Source organism: Tachypleus tridentatus, chromosome 7 (genome assembly GCF_004210375.1).
Source record: "Tachypleus tridentatus isolate NWPU-2018 chromosome 7, ASM421037v1, whole genome shotgun sequence".
Lineage (NCBI taxonomy): Eukaryota > Metazoa > Arthropoda > Merostomata > Xiphosura > Limulidae > Tachypleus > Tachypleus tridentatus.
Window position 1 is genome coordinate 184,592,104 of NC_134831.1, and position 26,012 is coordinate 184,618,115.

Genomic DNA, 26,012 nt, shown 5'->3' on the forward strand with positions numbered 1-26,012 from the left:
GTCGAACACTTTTACCCACCTGGCCATGCCGGGCCTGCTTGACGAATTAAAGGTTTTTACATTTTAATTTTTCTTAACGAAATTAACCAAAAACACTGTGAACTGTTAGATATATGGAGCAGATATTTGTTGTGCATTCAACTCTGCAATTGTGGAGATAATACTTATTTCAATATAAAGTTTTAAAACAGTTTAGAGAACGCTAGACATCAAATAGATACCTACACATTAACCAAAGCGCCAAGCGTAAAACATGTTCGCCATTTTTCTAGATTTATAAGTTTCGTTCATTCGTTTTAAATTAAGCACAAAGCTACACAATGAGCTATCTGCGCTCTATCCACCGCAGGTATAAACTCGCTTTTTTGCGATATGATATCCTGTGATCATATTTTATAGCTTTAAGTTGCATTTTATTCCTGTTTTTTGCAATTTCTCTAAAAACACAGGACAGAAGACGGCAGTTAGCAACTATTCTTTAATATAATATTACAACACTTTAAAGTAGTTTTTTTATAAATTCAGCTGTTTTAAAAGGAATTTCATCGTGTCATAAAAATCGTTTGTTTTATTCTTTGAACAAAGAAACATCAAAAGGCAATAGCATAAACAAACACGTTTGTATTAGAAACAAGAGAGTTCTTTTCATTCTTATGGGGATACTTGTCGAATGGTGGCATTATAAAATGATATATGCTCCAAAGTTGTCCACGATATGAAGAAGACACTTAGATGTACTCCACCCAGGCATGTTAAGAGTTCTATTTAAAGATGAACGTTTCTTATATTGGTACCTGAAATTACGGTTTCTGTCTCTAGTGGCTAAAATATACGTCAGTCGTACTATGACGCCAACAGAATTTGCGTGGGAAGTGAATGAGATATAGAGGACGCTACTGCTCATGGAGGCCCAGGCAGAATTATAAAAAGGCCCGATATTCTCAATAACAGCCGACAGAACTTTAGATATTAATCCAGCCAGTGCCCATCAACTGACCAGCACGTGGCTTTAAAAGGCACCAACTGATCAGTGCAAAGTTTGAAAACAAGCCCATCACGTAAGTGATTTACATATCCTATATTTCTAGCTTAAGATAGCTACATGAAATTATTTTCCACAGTTTAGTTAATCAGTTTATAAGCAAATATTTTGCGATTTATTCTCTTTCTAAACCGGGTTTTGTACTCTTAACCAATTAAAATATATAACTGAAACTATTAGAAGACTGTACAAGCTTGTAAAAGGCGTGTTCTGTTCTGGTATTATTGGAAGTTTTGTTACAGGTTTTGAATTTGGAAAGTGAAGGAATAAAAGAGACATTATGTGTTTCATTTCATTGTTGTTTTCTGGTACTTTTTTTCCGAGAACTCCGACAAATCCAAGATGATGACTGAAGTCGAAGAATCATTCTAAATAAATAAAGTTTTGTAAAAAATGTGGACTTTCTTGTTATTTATACATTTCAGTTTAGAACACTTGGGTTGAGTTTCAGACTACCAATCGAATGCACGTGATCTGGCGATATAAATATACGTTCAACGTAAAATCATACAAAGAAGTTCAGATGACTCTCACATAATAAAGTCATATACACGAATTAGAATGATAAGTAAACGATATTTACATGTATAGATGGTATGTATAAAACTACAGCATTCGTGATCACACAGGTAGTGTATCTGCACCTGTGTTGTTAGCTTTATGTTTGACATGTTTTTAACTTGTGCTTGCATTGTAGCCGTTCCAACATAGACTTATATTTAACATTATACAAGTTATATTGTTTTTAACACAGGGTATTGATAGTGTAAAATTGTACATATATATGTATGTAAACACACACACACACTAGAATGATAATTAATTACTAAAGCAAAGTATGCTATGTATTTAATAAGATAACTTTTGAAAGATAGATATTTATAAGGTTAAGCTACACAAACAATAACAATGATATTCATATTAAAGGACGATATACGTACAAAAATATACGGTAATATATGTGATATACGTACAGTATTTTTTGGTAGTTGTAAGAAAATATAACTCGTTTACAAATTAGTATGATAATTGTAGTCTAAAATATCAAATATAGGAGCCCGGTATGGCCAGATGGTTAAGTGACTCGACTCGTAATCTGAGGGTCTTGTTTGTGAATATCGGTTTTATTTCGTTTTTAGTTTCTGTGTTAACAGGAACAAGTGGGTTTTGTTTGGTCAAGATAAAGTATGCCACAGCTGGTTTTCATAAAATAAGTTCATTCTATTTTTTAAAGTCCACCAAGCTGAGTTAGTACAGTGGATATGTGATAGGGAACTAAGAGAATTATGTGTGCCTTAGAAAGCATTCGACTCGCAAGTTGAGGGTCGCGGGTTGGAATCCCCATCACATCAAACATGCTCGCCCTTTCAGACGTGGGGCGTTATATCATAACGATCAATCCCACTATTCGTTTGTAAAAGAATAGCCCAAGAGTTGGCAGTAGATGGTGATTACTAGTTGCCTTCCTTCTTGTATTACACTGCTAAACAAGGGACGGCCAACGCAGACAGCCCGCGTTTAGTTTTGCTCGAAATTCAAAAACAAACAAATATAGGATGTGACTTAGCAGATTTACGAACAGTGTATTGTTTTTACATTTTGGTGAACAAACACTAATACAACAGTTTCCACATTATGTTGTTATATTTATGACTTTTCTTCTTTATCTGCCCGAAGAACTAAAAGCTATTATTGTTCTATGATGTTTGTTAACTGCCTTTTACTTTATATACGTATTTACCCGGAAATATTTCCAGTTGTCACACTTATTACACCACGTCCGGAAGTATTCGTTCTGCTTTAGTCAACACCAACAGTTTATGATGAGTAGTAAAACGACATGCATTATCGTCAAAATAATTTTTTTAAGGATCATCGTACACTGCACGAGCGCCTGTATAACGGATTTTAGCGCAAAGCTTCACGTGCAAATCTCGTTCATAAATGAAGTAGGTAATGTGAACATAGTCAGAAAAGCACTAATGACAACTTTAAATTACTGGAAGCTTTTATTTTCAAGTAATAAGTTCACGTTTCGGATAGAAGCCAGTCATACTGTGATAGTTTTTGTTTTTTTAATGCCGTGTTCACTAGCTGTTTCAAAACTTACAGACGTATTACTAGGTGCAACTATTTAGGTATCAGTATACCACGCAATACTAGGTATACGTATTTAAGTATACTATACAACAATAGGTGCGTACACTTATATATCAATACTCTACATAAAAGTAGACGCACGTATTTAGGTACCTATATACTATACTATTCAATAATAGATGCATGGATTTAGGTATCTATCAATATACTAAAATCTTTGGTGCATGTACACATGTATTTATACACTACACAATGATACTTTAACGTATTTATATATCTATATAATATACAATAGCAGGTGCATCTATAGAACATATAATACAGTAAAACCTGTCTAAGCCGGAAACTGCATTGGGCGAAAACCTGTACAAGCCGGAAATATTAACATTTTGCAGCATTATAAAAAGCCCTGTATATGGCAGAACCTGCGTAACGCGGAGAGAAAACTATCTTTCACCAACCTCATCTATCACCAAGTAGAATTAGAACCTGAGTAAGGTTGAATAATGTTTTTGATTAAATATTGATTTCTTATTTAATTAATAATTTCTTTAAATATTAATAAATTATTGGACATTTTGTTACAGTAAGTATTGGTTAAATATATTCTGTTCTTTTTAAATACTGCCTTCTCTACTTCATATCAGCAGTCAGGGACTTAAACAACCGTGCCGTCATTATTCCAGAGGTCGCTATTCGTACAGGATGTTAGAACAACCTGTATGTGAAGTGTACACGAATTTACTGTTACATGACATTAGAATAACCTGTGTGTGAAGTCAATATCATACGACGTTGGAACAACTCGTATGTGAAACCAGTGTCATATGACAGTGGATCAGCCTGCCAGTATTATATAAAATTAAATCAACCTCTATATGAAGTCAGTGTCATATGACAGTAGATTAACCTCTATATAAAGACAGTATCACATGACGTTGGAGCAGCCTTTATGTTAAGTCGGTTGGCCAGGTAGTTAAGGTATTAAGTTGTATACATATATCTGTTAAAATGCCTATAAAAAAAGGTAAACTGACAGATATGGGATTCAAATCTTCAAGTTGCACTATATGACAAGGTGACTTTAAGAGGTCGCATGGCCATGTGGTTAGGGCGTTCAACTTCGTAATCTGAGGTTCGCGGATTCTAATCCTCGTCACATCAAATATGCTCGCCCATTCAGCCGTGGGGGCGTTATAAGGGGCCGATCAATCCAATTATTCGTTGGTAAAAGAGTAACCTAAGAGTCTTACACTGCTAAATTAGGGATGACTAGCGCAGATAGCCCTCGTACAGCTTTGCGCAAAATTCAAACTAAACCATATCTTGCTTATGTTGACGACATCCCAGACATTAAGGACAGAATAATGTAACTGGTCACACATTTCTACAAGAAATCATTTAATAGAAATTCACTAACTCAAGAACTCTCAAGTTCTTCAGCCACTCCACACACATACAAACTCATATGTCCTCCCTGATTGTACTTAACTTAACAAACTCTCAACCACAGTAATGATACAAGTTGTGATAAGTTCATAACGCCATTAGTGATTTAACCCATATATAATTTGTTTTCAGCTAAGGCAGTATTCGGATAGAGTATTCGGGGACCGAATAGTGAAAGTAGGTTTTCTCAGGGCATTCCCGTTTCTCCCCCTCCAATCAAATCTGTAGAACTGAATCTAATGATCCCAGCCGCCCTGAAGGACCATAAGCCCAAACACGGAGCTTGAGGTCAGATAATTTTAAACTGTCATTCTCTATGCTCTGCTTCTTATGTTCAGATTACTATGATTTTTATGTGCCTGGGTTTCAGTAGATGTGTAAAATATTGCTTTCGTTTTGGCTTGTAACACGCACCGTAAACAAAGCAATTACGCACAAGGTCATTAATCCTTCAAAAGATGACCTTAAAAGCTTTTTTTCGGTTTCCCCATCCTATTTTCAGAGTACGTTTTGTTTACTGACATTCTCGTTTTACACCGTAAACCTTTTAATGCTTCGTCTGATACAGTTTATCTGAAACTATTAAAAATTTATAAGAATAGCTACTGGATGTTGATTTTACGTTCTGTATTTAATAGTTTGATGGTTTCTTATTTAAAGCCTTCTGTGTATAGAAGTTGCTTAAACTAATGTGTGTCTGCGCATGCGTAAACAAAATGAAATATGTAATTGTTGTTTAATGTTACATAAGCATTTCTATTGGCAAACGAAACCAAGTTTCACTTTAAGACACCTTCAAATGCTATATAAACATTCATAGTAAAATCTAAAGAGATGACTTAAATTAGAGCGTCCACTAACTTTACACACTTAATACCAAAAATTATTTCAAGTTGAGGCGCCCTTTATCGTTATCTAAACATTTATCTTAAGATAGTAAAGAGATAGTTCAGTTTAAAGAACCTTCTAACATTACATAAACATTCACCTTGTTAAGTTATTTCTTTTCACTGAACATTTTGTTTTCATAATATGCTAAAAGATTTACCCATCAGCCAGAGTTTCTCTTCTCATTGAAGTTTTACCTTGGTATTCTACGAATGGTTTCGTTTGGTTTGAGTTTTCACTTTCTAAGAAACATTTTAGCATTATATTCTACATGGATTAATTTGTGCATCTGACACAAATGGAAGTGTAAAGATTAGTTAAATAATCAAAGATGAGCGGACCAGCGAAAGTGATAATGAGTCATTGAATGCTTAGCTAAATCATGACAAACATTAGAATAGCGCAGGCAATACTAAGTTTTGTCATGAATTTTTTTTTACATATTGATTAAGTAATCAATTTACAATTTACAGATTTTTACAGAATGATTAAGTAAACGATGCAAATCTCATTTAAACAGCAGAGATGGCCCGGTATGGCCAAGCGCATTAAGGAGTTCGACTCGTAATCCGAGGGTCGCGGGTTCGAATCCCAGTCGCACCGAACATGCTCGCCCTTTCAGCCGTGTGGGCGTTATAATGTGACGGTCAATCCCACTATTCGTTGGTAAAAGAGTAGTCCAAGAGTTGACGTTGGAAAGCCCTCGAGTAGCTTTGCGCGAAATTCAAAAAACAAACAAAAACAAAACAAACAAACAGCGGAGATAATGTTGAACGACAAAATTATTAGCTAAACGACGTTATTGACTGACAGCATAATTTGTTAGATAAAGGTAAAGCGATTAGAACAGAGAAAGTAATAATGAGGGACATTATGATTACCTAATCTATAGCAGACCAATTAGAACAGAGAAAGTAATAATGAGGGACATTATGATTACCTAATATATAATAGACCGTTTAGAACAGGGAAAGGAATGCTTAATACGAGAATTATTCAGCAGGAATAACAGACATAACGAGTAACAGAATGAAATGTAGCTTTGAGAGTATTACAAACTAGAACAACATAGCTGAGTGACATGAAGTGTTAAGGATGGTTGAGATTCAGAGAGAAATTCGATTGATAATAATAATAACTAAATAAAACTTAAATAAAGACCAAATGAAGTAAAATATTACAGGGTGGAGTTGTGTGATTAAGAGAAAAAATCCTCAGTAAACTTGCAATGTGTGAAAGGAGATAATTCTAACAATAGGATTAATGTATAATAATTATGAAACCAAAGAAAATAACAAAAGAGAGGACTTCAAAGACTAACGACAATAAAAGAACAGAAAGTAATAGCTGTTAACAAAATGGAGCTTAGTTATGAATGTATATAGATTCATTGAGTTTTATATTCTTGACCCATAATCGCGGTAGGAAATAACTGAGACCTTGTGCTCCAATTTTCAGCTGTACACAGGTTACTCTCCGTATAAACATAACTTGTTTTTCACATAATCATACGCAACTTCCGACGCATGCGCAATAATTACAGACATTTATCTTGATGTGAAATAATTAAAAATACTTTACATGTATTTTAATTTGAGTAAATAATATCAAGATAGACAAACAATTGTTATTTGGTTCATAACTTTTTGATAACTAATTTAAAACATTTTGTTATGGTAACAAGATTTTTAATTACTTTCAAAGTTATTTACATTAAAAAAGTAATTATAGTTATGCTTGTTCGATTATACAAGTTGAATTAAAAAGGCATCGAACGTTTTCATTTTGAAAGCTTGTCAGGCCAAGTAAAGTGTGCAAAAAACAGATATATTAGGACATCTTATAGCTCGTTTCTTTAAAAGAAATTGAGTACTGTAATTGGTGATTACAGAGTTTTCTTTGTCTGTTGCTTAAGTAAACTTACACGTTTTTTGTTTTTTTTCGGTACTGCAATGTTGTAAAGGGTGACGAAGGGAGGTGTGGTTGTGACGTAGAGTCATGTGCTTTTGTTGCCAAGACCGGAAGAGTTGCAAGATCATAATCACCAGTTCTGTATGCCCATGAAAATATTTCTAAGAAGACAACTTTAATAATTACACACTAAAAGAAGGGGGGTGGGGTAGGAATTATGCTACTTTGGAGCCGATGCAGTCGAGAGAAAGTATTCGTTAATGTTCAGGAAATTAGTCATTCCAACTGTCATCATCTTTAGCAATCACACTTTTTTGCAGATGCTAGAAACAAGCTAATACTGTGTCACAGCGAGTGAGAGTCAGAAGTTTTAAGCGTTACGACCACTAAGTTAATCAAATTTTCTAAGAATCGTCTGAATGAAATCCTGATTCTTCTTAAACCCGTACATTCGAAAATATAAAACAAGAAACTTTTGGCATGGTTGATTGATGTTGATAAATTCTTTCCTTGTTACACAAAACTAGTTTATATTCCCACGTATTACTTAACACTCTAGTAGTAGATATGCGTGTATAAACACAGGGTGATGTGATTATGTCATTTCCATTGAATCATAATAAACATTATTATCTGAAATCGTTAAAGAAAGCATTTAGTTAACAGCATCCACTGCCATCTCTTGGTTAAAACTACAATCTAATATTATGATTTGATCATTTTTATAACGTATTCAAGGCTTCAGAGAGCGACTCTGTGGCAATGGGACACGAACCACGGACTCTCGAGATCACAGTTTGGCTTATTAATCATTAGGCCGACCCTGGTTAACAAGATTGATAAAGTGTTCTTTGATCTCTAAAGTAAATGATAAATGTTCTTATTAAATAATTTAATATTTTCCTCTTTTAGCAACGTTTACTATCCGTAATCAAACATGCAACTGTAGTAAGTTATAATAGAGAGACCAAAGCTTTCGGTAGGACTAAACTGATCTATTGTTGTTTTTTTTTTTTTCTCTCTCTATCTCTATTTTCTTTTATTAGTACGGATGAAATCATGAATCGATGTTTTTTAAGGTCTGTATTGTGAAGCTGAAACAAATTTGATGTGTCAGTGTTACGTAATTATAATACAGCAATAATTATTTTGAAAGCGAACTACATTGATAATTCTAAGAACCTATGAGTAAAAATAAAGTAAATATGTGATAATATGTCAATAAAGCTATATCTAGAATGTCCAGTGCCGACGATACCTTTCGTGTAATATTAAGGCTCATCAGGCTGACTGAGATACCACAAACATAGTAGTGATGGAGGAATTATTTATATCAAAGCATAGTACTACCAATACATGGCTGAAAAAAGCAGAAATTATTTGAATATCATTTGAGCCACGTGAGTTCGATCACAATGTATACATTCGTTTTACATTAACTGGAAAACCAAAAATCAGTTTTAGTTATCACATAACCTTTTTAATTGGAGTGAATATATTTCACATGAAATACTTTACTTTATTAGGCTCAGCTTACATGTTAAGTACGTAAACAAGCCCTTTACCACAAGCGTAATGCACGCATGAATTTAAGACAAATGTACAAACGTGACCATTTGAAAGAAATATTCCCAGAAGGTTATTCAACACTCAACTATCATACTTTTTTATGTTGTTTCAAAATAGCACACTAACTTGTCAACATAACTTCTTTCTTTCTTTTTTTATATTCCCGGTTTTCAACAGTATTTTGATTTTATTATTAAGCTGTGGTGAAGCGCGTGAATAATGATGTTTTATCCCTGTACGATTTGCATTCGAGCTTAACTCTTGTGCAGTATACTGATTCTGTTTCCCCCTTTTCCCCTTCCGCCTTGAAACTACTTCGAAGGAGAAAAAGAGGTACAGGTTTCCGGTACAACTCGGGTGTGGATGTTGAAACAGCTCGTAGCAAGTCATACAAGGCCACACGTACCGTCAGCGTATAAAATCTGTTCATTCTACGCTTACCAATCAATTCACTGTCAGCTTCATTAGAGCGCTCATCTTAGATTACTACTTTCCAGTTTGTAGAGATTTAAACCCTTGACCCACCACGAATAAAAGCCACTCACCAGACAACGTGTTACCACTTAACGCCGAAGGATTCTAAGGAGGACAATCGAAGGTTGCTGTTATTTTGGCAAAGGTAAGAGGTTATTTGTTGTTCGGACTAGCATCATATAAATTTATAAAACTTTAGTGAAATCTATCTCTTGGCCCGGCATGGCCTAGCGCGTAAGGCGTGCGACTCGTAATCCGAGGGTCGCGGGTTCGCGCCCGCGTCGCGCTAAACATGCTCGCCCTCCCAGCTGTGGGGGTGTATAATGTGACGGTCAATCCCACTATTCGTTGGTAAAAGAGTAGCCCAAGAGTTGGCGGTGGGTGGTGATGACTAGCTGCCTTCCCTCTAGTCTTACACTGCTAAATTAGGGACGGCTAGCACAGATAGCCCTCGAGTAGCTTTGTGCGAAATTCCCAAACAAAAAAAAACAAAAGAAATCTATCTCTGCGCTGCATACGTAATTGTTGTAAGAAAATTTCTGCTCTCGTACTACAGTTCAATTATAGCAGTACAAAAGTGAAGTTTTAGGTCTGTATTACATAAAGATATATCTCGTGGTACGTCACCTTACAAGCATGTGTCTGAATAGACAGTAGTGGAGTGAATTGGATGATTTTGTTGCACCATACGGATAAGGATGTTGATTGCATAGATAAATAAATACGTAGAAGACAGAGAGATGTGGCTGCTTAATTAATGTAATTCGCATTAGGGATATCTGTGCTGTGCCAATCACAGGGACCGAATCCTGGACCCGGCATGGCCAGATGGTTAAGGTACTCGACTCGTAAATCCGAGTGTCGCGGGTTCGAATATCCGTCACACCAAACATATTAGCCCTTTCAGCCGTGGGGCGTTATAAAGTTACGGTCAATCCCACTATTCGTTGGTAAATGAGTAGCCCAAGAGTTGGCGGTGGGTGGTGATGACTATCTGCCTTTCTTCTAGTCCTACACTGCTAAATTAGGGACGGTAGCGTGGATAGCCTTTGTGTAGCTTTGCGCGAAATTTGAAAACAAACCAAACCGAACCCTGAATTTTTAGCATTCTAAGCCCACGATCTTACCGCTAAGCTATCGGAGGAAGGCGGGGGAATAAATTGGTTAGATAGAGTTTTATGTTTATATTCTTTCTGAATGAAGTTCTGGTAGATATAACGGAATTTACTAGTAACTGAATCATAACTTAATTTTCAAATCTTAAAATGAGCACATCACACATAAATAACACATAAACACTTTTTCTTCTGATACAAACGTCTGGTAAAATTTACTTATCAACATTGATGATTTGTGTTATAGGACGAAATTCGTCTCAGCAAAGATACATTATTATATGACGAATCGATTAAATTATTTCTCTTCTTAATAGAATCAGTGCAATACAATAAACTAATCAAAATTTGAACTCCCTGTATCTTAGAATCATGTAGTTTTTTTCACTTTGAAAATAACAGTTCTATTTACTGTCTTCAGTTTCGACTTTCTTGTCTTGAGCACAGTTACGATCCACGGATGTGCACTTCGACAAGAAGAAAACTTTATAGTTTTCAAACTATGATGAAATAGTTTCGTAAGCAAAATCTCTGTAAATAACATCATCGATTAAATAGGAAAGGTTAACGAAACTTATTCCTACACTACAAAGGGGTACAGGACCTCTGTGAAAGCCCCGTTATTCAGAGAAATGGCTTCACTGCATAATGTAGTTTATTGAAGGATTTCAGTGGATGGGAAGCTGGGCTTGGTTAGTTTCTATACATTATATTTAACAGATCAGTTTATTTTATTATCATGATTATTAGAGAGCAAGCTTAAGAGCCACCTAAAACAATCCAAGTTCGATACCCGCGGAGGTCATAGCGCAAAGAGCCTATTGTGTAGCCTTTCGCTTCTAACGAAACTAAAGAGCCATCTATAGCTAGTAATAACACTCTTTGTTTTAAATATATACGCATCACATTAAATAAATAATGCACTATACTGTTTGTATAAATATTTTCACTGTGTAGATAACAGAAAGCAGAACGCAGGCAAACTCAGTATAAATGGTTTAAATGACTGAAAGTACATCATATTTCGCGTTCCCTCCATCTGTGTCGTGCTTTCACTTTTTTTCACAGTTCTGAATCAATTAAGCCTTTCTGCTCTTGTAATTTTAATATTACGTATCTTCCCAGCGTTGGTGATTTTTTTTTGTTTAAACAGCATTTGTTTGTTTTAAATTAAGCACTAAGCTATACAATGGGCTGTCTGTGCTCTGCCCACCACTGGCATCGAAACCCGATTTCTAGCGGTGTGAGTCCGCAGACATACCGCTGTGCCACAGGTGGGGGCATTAAACAATATCCTATATATCACACTCTTTTCTTACTCGTCCCACAAAACATGTTCGCCTTACTAGGCATGGGTGCTTTATAATGTGACGGTCAATCGCATTATTCGTTGGTAAAAGTATAGCTCAAGAATTGGCAGTGGGTGGTGGTGATTAGCTGCCTTCCCCTCTAGTCTTACATTGATAAATTAGGGATTGCTGGCGCAGATAGCACTCGTGTAGCTTTGTGTAAAATACAAACCAAACCCTACCTGCCATTACAACGGGTTTTTTTCTACTTTCAACAATGTTGTAGATAACATAGTCGTTACTTGTTATTACAATGGAATTGTTTGTGTAATTTCACCATTAATTACCGACTTGTTTATATACCGTTCACTATCAATAGAGTCCGCATATTGCATCGTATTGAATAGTCTTATGTTTTGGTTGTTATCTCTCACTGTAACGTCCTCAGGTGGAACAGCAGGAAATCTTCGGATTTACAATGCTAAAATTAGGGGTTCAACTCCCCTCGGTGGACTCAGCAGATATCACCCTGTGGCTTTGCTACAAGAAACAACACGCAACTCTGTGAGGAAGTAACAAAATACTTGAACGAAATTACAGAATCTCTGTGTAAGGTACATACGATACTTCAGCTGTTGTTAGCGAGATTACTGGTGCAATAGTTTTTACTGATATGTTATTAGCGACTGTTCAATGAGCAATGTTACGGACGCACAAACAAAATAGTACATAAGTAATTTAGAGCTTTCAAACTGCGACACCTATAACACTGTTATCTGGAAGTGTGTTTTTTAATTTACTTTTTTGGGAACTTAGATTCTATTGTTTTTATTTTTTTCTACTACATATCACAAACTGATGTCAAAATTTCTGCATTACGTCATTCAATGTAATGACAAGTCGTTTTACAGTTACTTATAAAAACCTATACCACTATTGAAGGAGTGTTAACTTAAGGTATGGAAATGCACACTTTAAGGCTACGCATAGGTAAAAACAAGTGATCGTTTGTCGAAGTTGACTAAAGTTAGAGACTAACAGTAATCATAAATAAGCTAACCCTAACAGATTCTGCTGAAAAATACATTAAGACTAATTACTAATGGCAAAATATTTCGACAACAGTCCTTTTATTGTGACTAGTGGCGTGGATACCTTGCAACTGTCACACTCCAAAATTCACGGAATGATATTTAACTGCAGCATTTTTACGCCTTCCATCCTAATTCTAAAATCCCTTTGACCATGTGGTGTTTTCACAGATAAATCAGGCCCTAAAATCGGGATCTCTTGTAATTAAACAATTATATACACATGTATAAAAGTCACGCTCTTTTAGCAAGTGAACCAGTAGAAATGTATTCTCAAGATGGCTGCTATGGGTATTAAAACTTTAATCAAAATAAAGTACAGAACAACAACATTTCGACCTTCTTAGGTCATCTTTAGGTTAACCAAACATTAACCAAGCTAATCTTAAAATGACCTAAGAAGGTCGAAACGTTGTCGTTTTGTACTTTATGTTAATTAAAGTTTTAATGCCCATCCAGTCGTCTTGAGAATACATTTTACTTTCAAATGGGTTTCTCGTCATCATGAAGTAAACAAGTGTTGTCGATGTTGAACTTAAATCAGTTGTTTTATTTTACATTTCGCGTAAAGCTGTACGAAAGCTCTCTGCGCTAGCCGTCCATAATTTAGCAGTGTAAGACTAGAGAGAAGGCAGCTAGCTAGTCAATACCACCCACCGTCAACTTTTAAGTTACTTTTTTCATCAACGAATGGTGGGATTGACCGTCACATTATAACGCCTCCACGGCTGAAAGGGTAAGCATTTTTGGTGTGACGGGGATTCGAACCCAAAATCTTGAGATTACGAGTCGAACGCCCTAACCACCTGGCCATGCAGGAACTCTTAAAGTCACCTTGTCATATAGTGCAACTTGAAGATTTGAATCCAATCTCTGTCAGTTTACCTTTTTATTTGTAGGCATTTTAACAAATATGTATACAACTTTTTGACTAGATCAAATAAAATGCTTTAAACGTTTCTAAATGCTCTTTGACTTCAAATATCTGGGTAAAAAAGCGTAAAACTAAAAGTCAGTTAGAAGATAGATAATCATGTGTTTTCTTATAGCAAAGACACATCGGACTATCTGCTTAGACCACCGTGGAAAATTGAACCCCTGATTTTACCGTTATAAATCCGTAGACTTACCGCTGTACCAATGAGGAACTTATAAACCACTACAAATTGCTTATGAACTTAAAGTGGCTGGTAGAATGAAAAAATACGTGGTATTTGAGCTTGGCGGTTAAAGTCACGAGTTTTAAAACTTTAGGGCTTACTTTCTTTAAGAAAACATTGTATAGAGAAAGACTATTTCAGGATTCGTACTTTAGAATATAAAATTCACCAATGAAACGTAATTCCAGATGGTTTTTAGATCTGATAATTGCCGTTTCGTAGAATATATTTTGTAAAGGAATGATTATAGAGACAGTCATGGTGTGATCAAATTTGGGAACAGAACTACAGGACTGTTTTATAGAGAACTATATTTGAAATGTTAATAATATAATTAACTATATCTTAAAAAGTAATCGCCATATAAAAAAAAGAAGCAAAGTTCACCAGAAAGTCATTGATGGCGTAACTCATAAAAGTGTAACAGCTGTATAAGATGTTTTAAAAACACACGTTAAATTGTACAGCTAAATGTTTCTTCTTACAAAATTATTTCCTTCAACAATAAGACATTGAGGATTTAAACAAAATCAGGGCCAATGTGCAGAATATTGTGAGAATCAGTGAACACAATTCAGAATGTATGTAGTTGATTCACTTGAGGGATTTGCTCGGTATGCTGACCAAAAATTCCAAACAATATCAAGAGTTCTGATCAATAATGAATCACAGAGTAAACCTGAATTATCTCGGTTCGTCTGAGGTGAGCAAGAAAGATACTGGACACAAATAAAAGCATGTGAAACTATCTTTACTCGACACATAAAAAAACAATTAAAATGCGTATATTTACGAAGGACAGTGCTTTTATCGGAAGCATCAGACAATAATTTGGTACAAATATGCGAAGAATTTGTTCCAAACTGAGAAAACGTAGCATTATATACATGAAACAATAATGTTATTCACTATTTGATGGAAGCGCTACCCACGTGACTGGATGTCTCTCAAGGATGACCTGCCAGTTGAAAATACCATTCCTCAGTTTTACATAACATGTTCAACGTTACAGAGATATTTTCCTCAAGAAAACGAACAAGATACCATAGGCGAGAGACCTAGTTCAACAAGCAACTAGGGTGAAAGGATCTCAGTTAGTTACTTCCTTGAACCGACTTCCTATGATAAAACTACATACAACGTATGTACGAAAATGATGTATATATATTAAATAAGAGTGTAGAAAACACGTAGTAAACCTGGATATTAAAAAGCATTCTGAAAACCTTTTATACTAGCTCCAAACGTTTCTGAATAAAGCTTATGTTGCAATGCATATTTGATGACATTTTATTATCCTAGAACAAGTAGATTTTAATAATTAATTATTCTAAATATGGAATTTTCTTTATTTTGACCATTTAGCTTTAGATAACTTGGTAAAACGATCAACAAACCTTGACCTTTCGTGCACGTGGTGTTTAATCTCAATATATACCTCAAGCCTTTCTGGAACACCCTTTTCAAAGTTACCTAGAGGTGAGAAACCAATAAACTTTTCTTCGAGCAACACATTAGCATAATACGTATTTCAAGCCCAAAGGGACGCTAAATATAGAACATGCTCACAAATGTACATGAGAAAAAAAGTCCTACTCGTAAAAGTCTTGCAGCATCAAAGGGGCTGACGTCCATCTTTTGTTCATCGACCGCAACACTTTACTAAATTATTAAACAGGTTATTTTCGATGATACAAAAACATTTCTTTTGAGTCACACCTAAGTAGAAAAGCTCGGTTGTGTTTCTTCAATAATATAATTTAGAAGGTAGGTTAGTGTTAAAATTACTAAAACACATAATTTAGGTATAATTTCTTAGTGATTTATGCAACAGCACAATTTAAAGACAATAATAAAGCATTTTATATTACTACTTACATTAGAAATAGTGGAGATTTATATGAAAACAGCCTTGAAAGGCATAGTACTTATATTTATTACCAAGCACACAATTTCAAAAAATATATTAGTGTTTTATGTAACAAAACCGTACATTTGAATACAGATTAGTGATGTTTTATTTGACAATACCGCATACTTATAGACAGTATATTGACATTTCATGTGACAACACCATTGATTCATCAACAGGGTACCCATTTTTTATGTGACAATGCTACTCGACACAAAATATTTAAAGATTAAATGGTAGAAGAATAGTTGAATTATTAATTTCAGTAAGATCCTTATTGTATTTTACCTACATATGCTCTTTTTTCTTGCATTCTTTTAAACATTGAAACAAAAGCCGCAACAGTGAACAGACATATATGATATGTTTTGAGTCTGTTTTACTACAAAAAAAACTTACATATCGAAATCACTTACTTTATTTTCTGCGAAGAAATAAGTATTATATTTCTCCACGTTACGTATTATAATTTACTGAAACTGTTCAGTATTAGGTAGATGTCATTTTCTTTTATCTTTTTCAACAAATAATTCGATTTTTTTAAGAATTCTTTTGGTAGAACGTAGGAAATGATTTTTTTTGCACCAGGTGCTGCTACAATAGCCACTTTTACTCAAGATTGGAAATAAAGGAATATTATCATACTATAATAGAACTCTTGCTTACATGATACTGGAAAAACCTCTTTATTACGCGATATGCCATTACCAACTTTGCGGAATTTTTATCCTGTGTACATATAGATCTGCAATAGGGGTCACGATTTTCCAGTTTCGTTTTCGTTTCCCGTCACCGAGAACGTTATTTTTCTCCGTTCTCAGGGAGCAGATATGACGTTATGAATACTTCTGACGCTGATCTAATGCACTGGTGCCATCTATATGACTATAATAGAACTGTCTGTTGTATGTCCATGTAAATACTCCGCAGGGTTTAGATATACGAGTGATTTTGCGGCTTTGTTTTTACCACTACTTCGTCCCTGTTGATGGATCTTAGCCAAATTTGGCATGAAGGTTTGTTGAGTCTATGAGGAGATAGATACCTGCAAATTTCACATTTTGTGTTTTGCCGTTCTTATAGGCTTTTTTTTTTTTCAAAATTATATATAGAGGAAACAACTTTTCATGTCCTAAGATAACTTTTCATTACTCATGAATTTACATAACTTCCGTCCAGGGTACGGATACTCCAGTTACTTCTTTATAATTACGTTTAAGTTGGACCTCAGAAGTTTTTAATATCCAACCTGCTGTGGCGACTAATAGGACAATAAGAGATTATTTCAGTGTCACAGTTTGTCTAGAAGTGGTAGCAACAGCAATTGTTAAAGTGATATTTTCAATCTGATCATGTAATATAAATGAACTAAACGGTCAGTTGGAGTGGCGGGTTCGAATTCCCATCAACCAAACATGCCTGTCCTTTCAGCCTTTGGGACGTTATAAAGTTACGGCCAATGCTACTGTTCGTTGGTAAAAGAGTAGCCCAAGAGTTGGCGGTGGGTGGTGGTGACTAGTTGCCTTCCCTTTATTCTTACACTCCTAAATTAGGGACAGCTAGCGCAGATAGCCCTCCTGTAGCTTTGCGCGAAATTCAAAGCAAAACAAACCAAACCAAGCCAATCGGAATCCACAACTTTTGGGCCTAAACTTTATGAACTGCCAACCAGGGATAGATCGATTGGTCAGCAGTAACCTTCGCCTATACATTAACTCTTAACTGAGTTTGACTACTACTTGTACAACGCACCCGCATCTAAAACTGGAGGACGTTTACTGGTTATTGCAGGCTCGAACCTTCCGATCCACAGCAAAAACACGACCTGTCCAAATATGAAAAATATGGTGGTAGCTAATGTCAGTTGGTGGAAGGTTATATGGTTAAATCGATTAAGCAGACTCTTCACCAAAGGTTTTAATCAGGCCGAGATAATTATTTTTAATGATAAAAAATGTTATGAAATACATATACGAAACTTGTATAGACAAAATATGTAAGACTCGCTTAACGTCTACCACAAATACTTGAGTTTTAAAGATTTTTTTAGTTCTGTTTACACTCTTTTGAAAATACTTTTTATTTGTTGTTTACCAACATGGCTATTTATTCTGTGCCCACCGCATAGATACGCGAATTTCAGCCTTAGAAAACCTGGATCTTATTGCTGGTTTACTGGGGACTTTTACCAAGAAGCCACATATCGAAATAGTCTCACATGGGAATAACTGTATCTACCTTCAGTATAAATAACACAATAAATTAATCAATTATTTCATTCTATTTTGCATTCTTGTTCGTCTGTCTCATAATAAATACTGTAATTTCGTCTGATATTTCAAATAATACTTTTTATTTATGTTACAGCGTTTATTATCATCTGAATCCAGAAAGACTCAGGCTGTTGAAAATGTACAGGCGGATAATAAGTTTCATTACCATGTTATCTCTTTTGCCATTGGTCATCGGTCGGCATGTGCAACCCGTGCAGACACGTCATCATGACTCGAGGGTAAGCATATATTTATATACTCTTTGCCCTTGATGGCACGGGTCACATAAATTATTTTCAGCTTCATAGTTGCTATGCTGGGTCTCGGTTGTCTGGATTAAGATTTCCTTATCTATAGTCAAAACCTGTTACTGAAGTTAATAAATCGCTTCTCGATTTGCGGGCCGGTTTAATGTTGGACTCAAAGGAAGTGGGCGAAGGTATCTTATCGGATTTAACTTGCGATTCATAAACGACATCCAACGTTATTTGATGCAATTTTTGTGCGAAAAGAACGGGAAAGATAACTAGCTTGAAGATGAAATAAAACAATGCGGTAGAAAGAAGTAATTTCTAGAGTTTGAAGAGACCGCGGAAAACTTCAAGATTATTTCCAGTGTTTAGCCTAACGTAACAACAAACAGTTTTAGAAACAAAACTAAGGTTCTTATGACACCATCCACGAAACTTGTCAAAACATTACTTGAATAATTACAAGACACCGCGAAAAAGAAACAGAAAAAATTATAGACGTACATAAAGTTTCTGTATAACCTTCAACTTACGAAGATAAATAGATGAATCATATACCACAAAAACATGCCTCTAAATAAACTGAAATATAGTGCCACCAGATAATGAAAAAAAAAAAAAAGACTGGACTTGAAGTAACTAACGTGAAAACAATTGTAATTTACCGCCATTTTACCTACGTATAGCTACGAAATGCATTTGTTTGTGTGGAAGACATCGAAGCTAGTTCTTAAAATGTTAGGAACTACGTGGATACTGTTTTATATTTTGTTTTTTGGATACATCCTAATCCGAAATCAAGTAAATTGTAATGGTTTGGGCAAATAAGTAAGTCGGGTTGGCTAATACTATTTTGTAGGTTTATCTATATTACACATGCATCTCCAGAGCTTTATATTGAACGAATATAAGAATTTTCTTTGTGTTGAGAACAATGTACTCATTAACGGAATTTAAGGTTCATATAAAGTAACTCACCCCTTGAATACGCGCACTATATTATTTCTTTTTTACGGGTCAGCTTAATATAACGTATACTTTAGTGGTCTTTAGCTTTCGTACTAAATTCGTTGTCGATTACAGGCCAGCTTATTACATAATACCTTTTGGTTGTCTTTAACTATCTACTACGTTCTTTCAGTGGCGGCGCCAGGGGAGGAGGCTTGAGCTCTCCAAATTAGCCAAGCCCCCTCAGCCCCCCAATATTGTTACCTACATATATTCATAAAATATGGAAAACACAATCGTCGTTGTTGCTTAAGAATTAACATCAAAGAGACAAATCTGTATAACTCAATGTCTTCATTAAGACGGAAATATGTGTCATGCGTCCCATAGCAACGTACTGAATGCACTGAGACTCTTGCGCTGTATTGCCGCTCCCCGTGTAATGCCATTCTATCTTGAGCTTTGATGAAGATTAGACAACCACATTGATTTTAAGTTACAACAGAACATCAGGGATTTTACTTGATAAACCAAAGGTTTTACAGGTATTTACCCATTAATTTCGTTTATCTTTTATTGAAAAGTAAAACACAGCATGCGCGTATAAGTGTATTGTGTATAGGTCAAAACTATGAAGCATTTAACCGGTGTTGTGTCCTCTGTGAGATCATTTTGCATTGTGTATCAGCCATCCAAAATTGTACTGATGATTGTGGCATACACTTAAAATTGTGACTTACAATCTAATTAATATTATACTTATGATTAAATAATAACCTTACATGTTAACTGACCAAATAATATTTCTAAACAATTCTAGAATGAATTTCCAAATTGTCATTGGGCTATTTAGAAGTGCCTAATTTAATGTAATGTAGTAGTTACATTATTGTAACAGGTGCTTGTCACACTTATGATAATAAGAACAATATCACAATCACAGCTTCCTCTTTTTACATATACGCATATTTTCATAAACAGATTACTTCTAATTTGTAATAATGAATTATTAATCAGAGTATGAGTTTCCAATGAAAACTGCATTGAAAACGCAGCTCAAAATAGCACACCTTTCTGAAACGTACTTTGGTATTTACATTATTATAATTTACCATCTATACTTCATATTGATGGCATTTTAAGAAGCCCCTCCACAGTTTACCTCAGCCCCCCCCCAACGAAAATATCCTGGCGCCGTCACTGCATTCTTTAGGGTTTATAGACCAGTTCAATACATCATTCTTCTTTATTGTCTTTAACCATCTACTACGTTCTTTAGAGCTTACAGACCAGTTTACTACATCATTCTTCATTATTGTCTTCAACCATCTACTACGTTCTTTAGAGCTTACAGACCAGTTTACTACATCATTCTTCATTATTGTCTTCAACCATCTACTACGTTCTTTAGAGCTTACAGACCAGTTTACTACATCATTCTTCATTATTGTCTTAAACCATCTACTACGTTCTTTAGAGCTTACAGACCAGTTTACTACATCATTCTTCATTATTGTCTTCAACCATCTACTACGTTCTTTAGAGCTTACAGACCAGTTTACTACATCATTCTTCATTATTGTCTTCAACCATCTACTACGTTCTTTAGAGCTTACAGACCAGTTTACTACATCATTCTTCATTATTGTCTTCAACCATCTACTACGTTCTTTAGAGCTTACAGACCAGTTTACTACATCATTCTTCATTATTGTCTTAAACCATCTACTACGTTCTTTAGAGCTTACAGACCAGTTTACTACATCATTCTTCATTATTGTCTTCAACCATCTACTACGTTCTTTAGAGCTTACAGACCAGTTTACTACATCATTCTTCATTATTGTCTTCAACCATCTACTACGTTCTTTTGAGCTTACAGACCAGTTTACTACATCATTCTTCATTATTGTCTTTAACTATCTACTACGTTCTTTAGAGCTTACAGACTAGTTTACTACATCATTCTTCATTATTGTCTTCAACCATCTACTACGTTCTTTAGGGTTTATAGACTAGTTTAGTGCATCATACTTTTTCTTGGTGGTCTTTAACCTCTAGTATGTTTTTTTTGTGGTTTACAGATCAATTTAGTAGACCATACCTCTTTGTAGTCTTTATCCCGTGCTACATTTTTTTTAGGTTGTAGACCAGTTTAAAACAATCTTATTTCTTTGTGTAATAATCTCTCATGTTTCAGTCTTTAAGGATTTCAGACCAGTTTAGTGTGTCATAGCTGTATAGCGGACTGTAACTGTAGCGAGTGTACTTTTTTCCAGAACGACGCATATTTGCACACGTACTTATGTGTTTATAAACATTTTACTACTTACAGAATGACAATATTCTTAATCTAGAAAGAACTATACAGCAACCAGTATTTATTAATAAGTTCTAATGAAAGAAAGCTAACTATACAGATTAGAATTTTTAAAAATCTAACTTATAAATTAAATGAAACTAACTTCATGTCGTAAACTTGCAGGAAGTACAAAATATCATATGGAAGACCACAAGAAGACTGAAAACGTATCCGATTCGCTAGTTGGATACATTCACTATTAGGGATATTTTTCAGCCGTAATATAAATGATTCATGTACAACTGGTTGAAGAGAATTGTTTAGTTTGTTTGTTTTTGGAATTTCGTGCAAAGCTACACGAGGACTATCTGCACTAGCCGTCCCTAAATAAAGACTAGAGTAAAGGCAGCTAGTCATCACCATCCATTACCAATTCTTGGGATACTCTTTTAGCAACGAATAGTGTGATTAACTATCACATTATAATACCCCCACTGCTGAAAAGGCAAGCATGTTTAGTGCGACGGGGATTCGAACCCGCGACCATCAGATTATGAGTCGAGTGCCTTAACGACCTGGCCATGCCGGGCGGTTGAAGAAAAACATTACAATATCATTGATTATAACAGATGTAGTAGTTAGAAAAATGTCACTTTTTTCTTTTTTATCTTAGAAAGTGGGACAGTTTCCGTTTATCAATGTTTTCATAACATTTCACACTCTCGTAGATTGGGGCATATTGTGTTGACGTGCATTCTAAAGCAACTATTCTATGCCTTGATATGAATACCTCCTAAGTTTCACATATTTATAGGCAATGTTGTGGCCCGCCCCAGTAGCATAGCGTTATGTTTGCGGACTCAGAACGTTAATAACCAGGTTTTGATACTGTAATGGACAGAGAACAGATAATCGATTGTGTAGCTTTGTGCTTAATTCCAATCAACAAGGTCATTTCCCGTTGAAGGTACTAAACTATAACACGGACGACGTCATTTCAGAGTTCTGTAGTTTTGTATTAGTGTTTTATAGTGACATGAAATACCCGGAGGATGAGTTTTTTCTGTTTTAATTTTGTAAATATACACCGTTAGTTCTCTTATCTTATCCAAACTTTCTTTTACGATAAAACTCTCAAAAGGTTTGTCTTTCCCCAGATATCACATTATTTTTGTATTACTTTATACTAGTACCCACTATTTTCTTTCTCCCATTGTTCTGGAATCAGAGACTCACTTAAACTACGTTATAACTTTTATGTCGTTTCTCTGATTACTACAGCCATTGTTCTTGCCTGAGAATTATAAATTTAACAATTTAATCATATAAGTTACTACTTAAGCCTTTTAAGAATTACAGTTCGTAACATGCAGGTGAAAATATCGTACTCAACAAATCCAATACACTGTTTCAAAACATAACAAAAAAAAAAAGCTTTCATGTTTTGTAACAAATGTTCAATATGAACGCTGTACCCATGTTTTACTGGAAAGATATGTGACTCTTGTTTTGGTATTACAGACTGGGCCCATCTCTAGGCAAGAGGACTCAAAAGCCGGTACGTATTAGTTATTATTTGGTCTTGATTTTAATTAAGAGTTTGCTGTTAATATGCTTCCTTGATTTGAAAACGGTAACATGAAAATATACCATTAAAAGGAAACAACGAAACAAATGGTTCAAACTTAAGCCTAAAAGTTGAAAAGAATACAAGTGCATGGGACACGAAATATCAATGATGATAAACTAGTCCATAAATACTTCTCGCAACTTTTGATTCGATCAACCAATTATAGGAAATGGGGTGAAAAAATATGTTACTTAAACTGCTAACGTTTTCTTTCAACTGTCATACACGTGAATGTGGAACATATCGATCAATATTGACTTCCATAAAAAAAACATTAAAATAAAACAATTGTATGCACATTTTACAGGATAACGCCTCGAAACCCTACGTTTAAGATTTGTAGTTTAAAAGTGAAAAGGTTTCTCCATAATATACACGTTTATATGATTGTATAAAATGTTAATCAGTGCCTTATAAAATAGAGATATGCAGTCATCCTCACGCACACTTCTAACTCGAAAACAAACATTTGTTAACCAGAGGTGTCTACTTACAAAAAAAACACCTCTTATCTTTTTGATTTCGTGACAAGCTACATATATATCACGACTCAAAATACACAAAACTGTCTTCAACGATAATCTTACATTATGTACGTATATCTAAAGTGTGAAATGAATATAAATGTATTTATTGTAGTTGTTCTACAGTTCTAACCAGTAGACAATTATATATTTAATTTTGACTTTAGAGAAGTGTATCTGTTTTTAATTCTATAAATAAAATTGTTATTTATTTTGTTATAGACTATGTTTATAAATTAGGTTTTTCCACCGTGTTTTGGTCAAAGGGTTTATTGATACCACACAGCGATGGCGTAATTTAACGCTAGGAATTTCTTCAAATTTTTAAAGAAATGTTATTCACTAATTTTAGCTTTCCAAGTAACTTATTATTATAACTTTCCCTAACAAAGGCAACTATTCTTTGGAGCTGACTTGTCACATCATCACAGACACAGAGGTTAACCATTGTGCATTGACTTACAAGATAGTTTTTTTCGGAATTGAACTTAAAAAAAAAAAAACCTTAACATGATATGATGCAAGTAATTTACTTATTATTATTTTATTTTGTTCGTGTTATAAGGTCTCTTTATTCAGAACTTTGAGGCGGGAATTTACCCTTACTAGATTAGGCATAGCTTCAGTTTTTGTAGTCTGCCATTTGGCTGGTAATTGCTAAGCAATCGATTTAAGGCCATATTGTTTGTTTTTTAAGTAACTGTCACTGTTAGCATAGTTTTGTAATATTACGTTCGCCACCACTCGAGTTAGCGGCAAACAGAAATATTTTAAGCACAATAAATCGTCTATATAGTTAGGCTTGACGAGGTAATTACTGATTTGTTGTATGCTGGTAAGTTACATTGATTGTCAGTTAAAGAGCTCTTATTCGAATATGATAGTTAGTTCAATATAAGCCCTACGTGACCAGATGGTTAAGACGTTTGTCTCGTAATCTGAGGGTCGCGGGTGCAAATCCCCGTCATATCAAACATGTTTACGCGTTCAGCCGTGGGGGTATTAAAATGTGACAATCAATCCCACTATTCGTTGATAAGAGTAGCCCAAGAGCTGACCAAACGCCTTCCTTCTAGTCTTACACTACAAAATTAGGGACGGCTAACGCATATAAATAACCCTCGTGTAGCTTTGCGCGAAATTCAAAAACAAAGTTCGGTATATGAGGTTTGTTTCTTCGACAAGGTTATAAGAAGTATGCCACGAGTTGTGTAGAGCGCGAGAAATTAAACAAATAATTGAAAGTATTGTTTAGTCTACTACTGTAAGCTTAAGCCTATCAGTGAACGTCATTAACTTAACTTGTAGTCGAAGAAATCAAACTTTTCAATGATCGTTAAGTAATCTAGACTTTGTATTATTCTTTATACTGAACAGAACAACAATAAAAACTATTGCAACAAGATGAAGTAGGCCATAGTTTATAAAGAAACTACAGAAATGTAGTTTGTTTATTTTTTAAACGACTACTACGACGTACATACATATGTTTAATTTTAATTTAAGGATTGGCTTTTCATGTTCTTTAGACCTGTACCAACTTAGGCTTACACGTAACATAAGATAAAGCCTGTAACCATTGCAACATCTATTGTTCAGATGTGCGTCTGATTCTAGTGGTTTATACATTGTTGGGATAAAATATAGTATTCGTACAAGTATAATTTTTTTAGGTTTTATTTAAATCAAGAATCACTGGTGTAAGTTACATATATTTTCTACTTTTTATAGACTTCATATGTTTTTTAACATTTATATTTTACGTTGTGATTAGTTAGGTAATAAACATTTAACTGGTGTTTTTCAGTGATTAATCACCATTTACGTTTAACAAAAACTCCCGCCAGTACTATATCAATGTTGCCCTACGAGAGTAAAGTTTTGTCGTGCCAAGCTGTGGGAAGTCCTCCCCCAACCATTCACTGGTTGAAAGACGGAGAGAGACTATTTCAGGTAAGGCAATGCTGTTCGCGACGATATGTAACTAGAACAGAGATAGAATTTTTACAGATAGCTATGCAAGGAGTGCATGCGCATAACAATCCCTAATTTCGAACTGTTAGGCTAGAAGGATGAAAGATAGT

At 34.8% G+C, this 26,012-nt stretch overlaps 1 protein-coding gene across 1 annotated transcript in view; it reads left to right on the forward strand.

Annotated features, from left to right (window-relative positions):
* The first annotated feature begins 1,034 nt into the window (after window positions 1–1,034).
* Window positions 1,035–26,012, forward strand: part of LOC143257474 (zwei Ig domain protein zig-2-like) — a 30,763-nt gene continuing 5,785 nt past the window's right edge. The window contains exons 1-4 of the mRNA XM_076516172.1: window positions 1,035–1,058; window positions 18,368–18,512; window positions 23,296–23,332; window positions 25,736–25,881. Coding sequence (XP_076372287.1) covers window positions 18,411–18,512; window positions 23,296–23,332; window positions 25,736–25,881 — 285 coding nt within the window. The 5' untranslated portion in view covers window positions 1,035–1,058; window positions 18,368–18,410. The remainder of the gene's footprint in view (window positions 1,059–18,367; window positions 18,513–23,295; window positions 23,333–25,735; window positions 25,882–26,012) is intronic.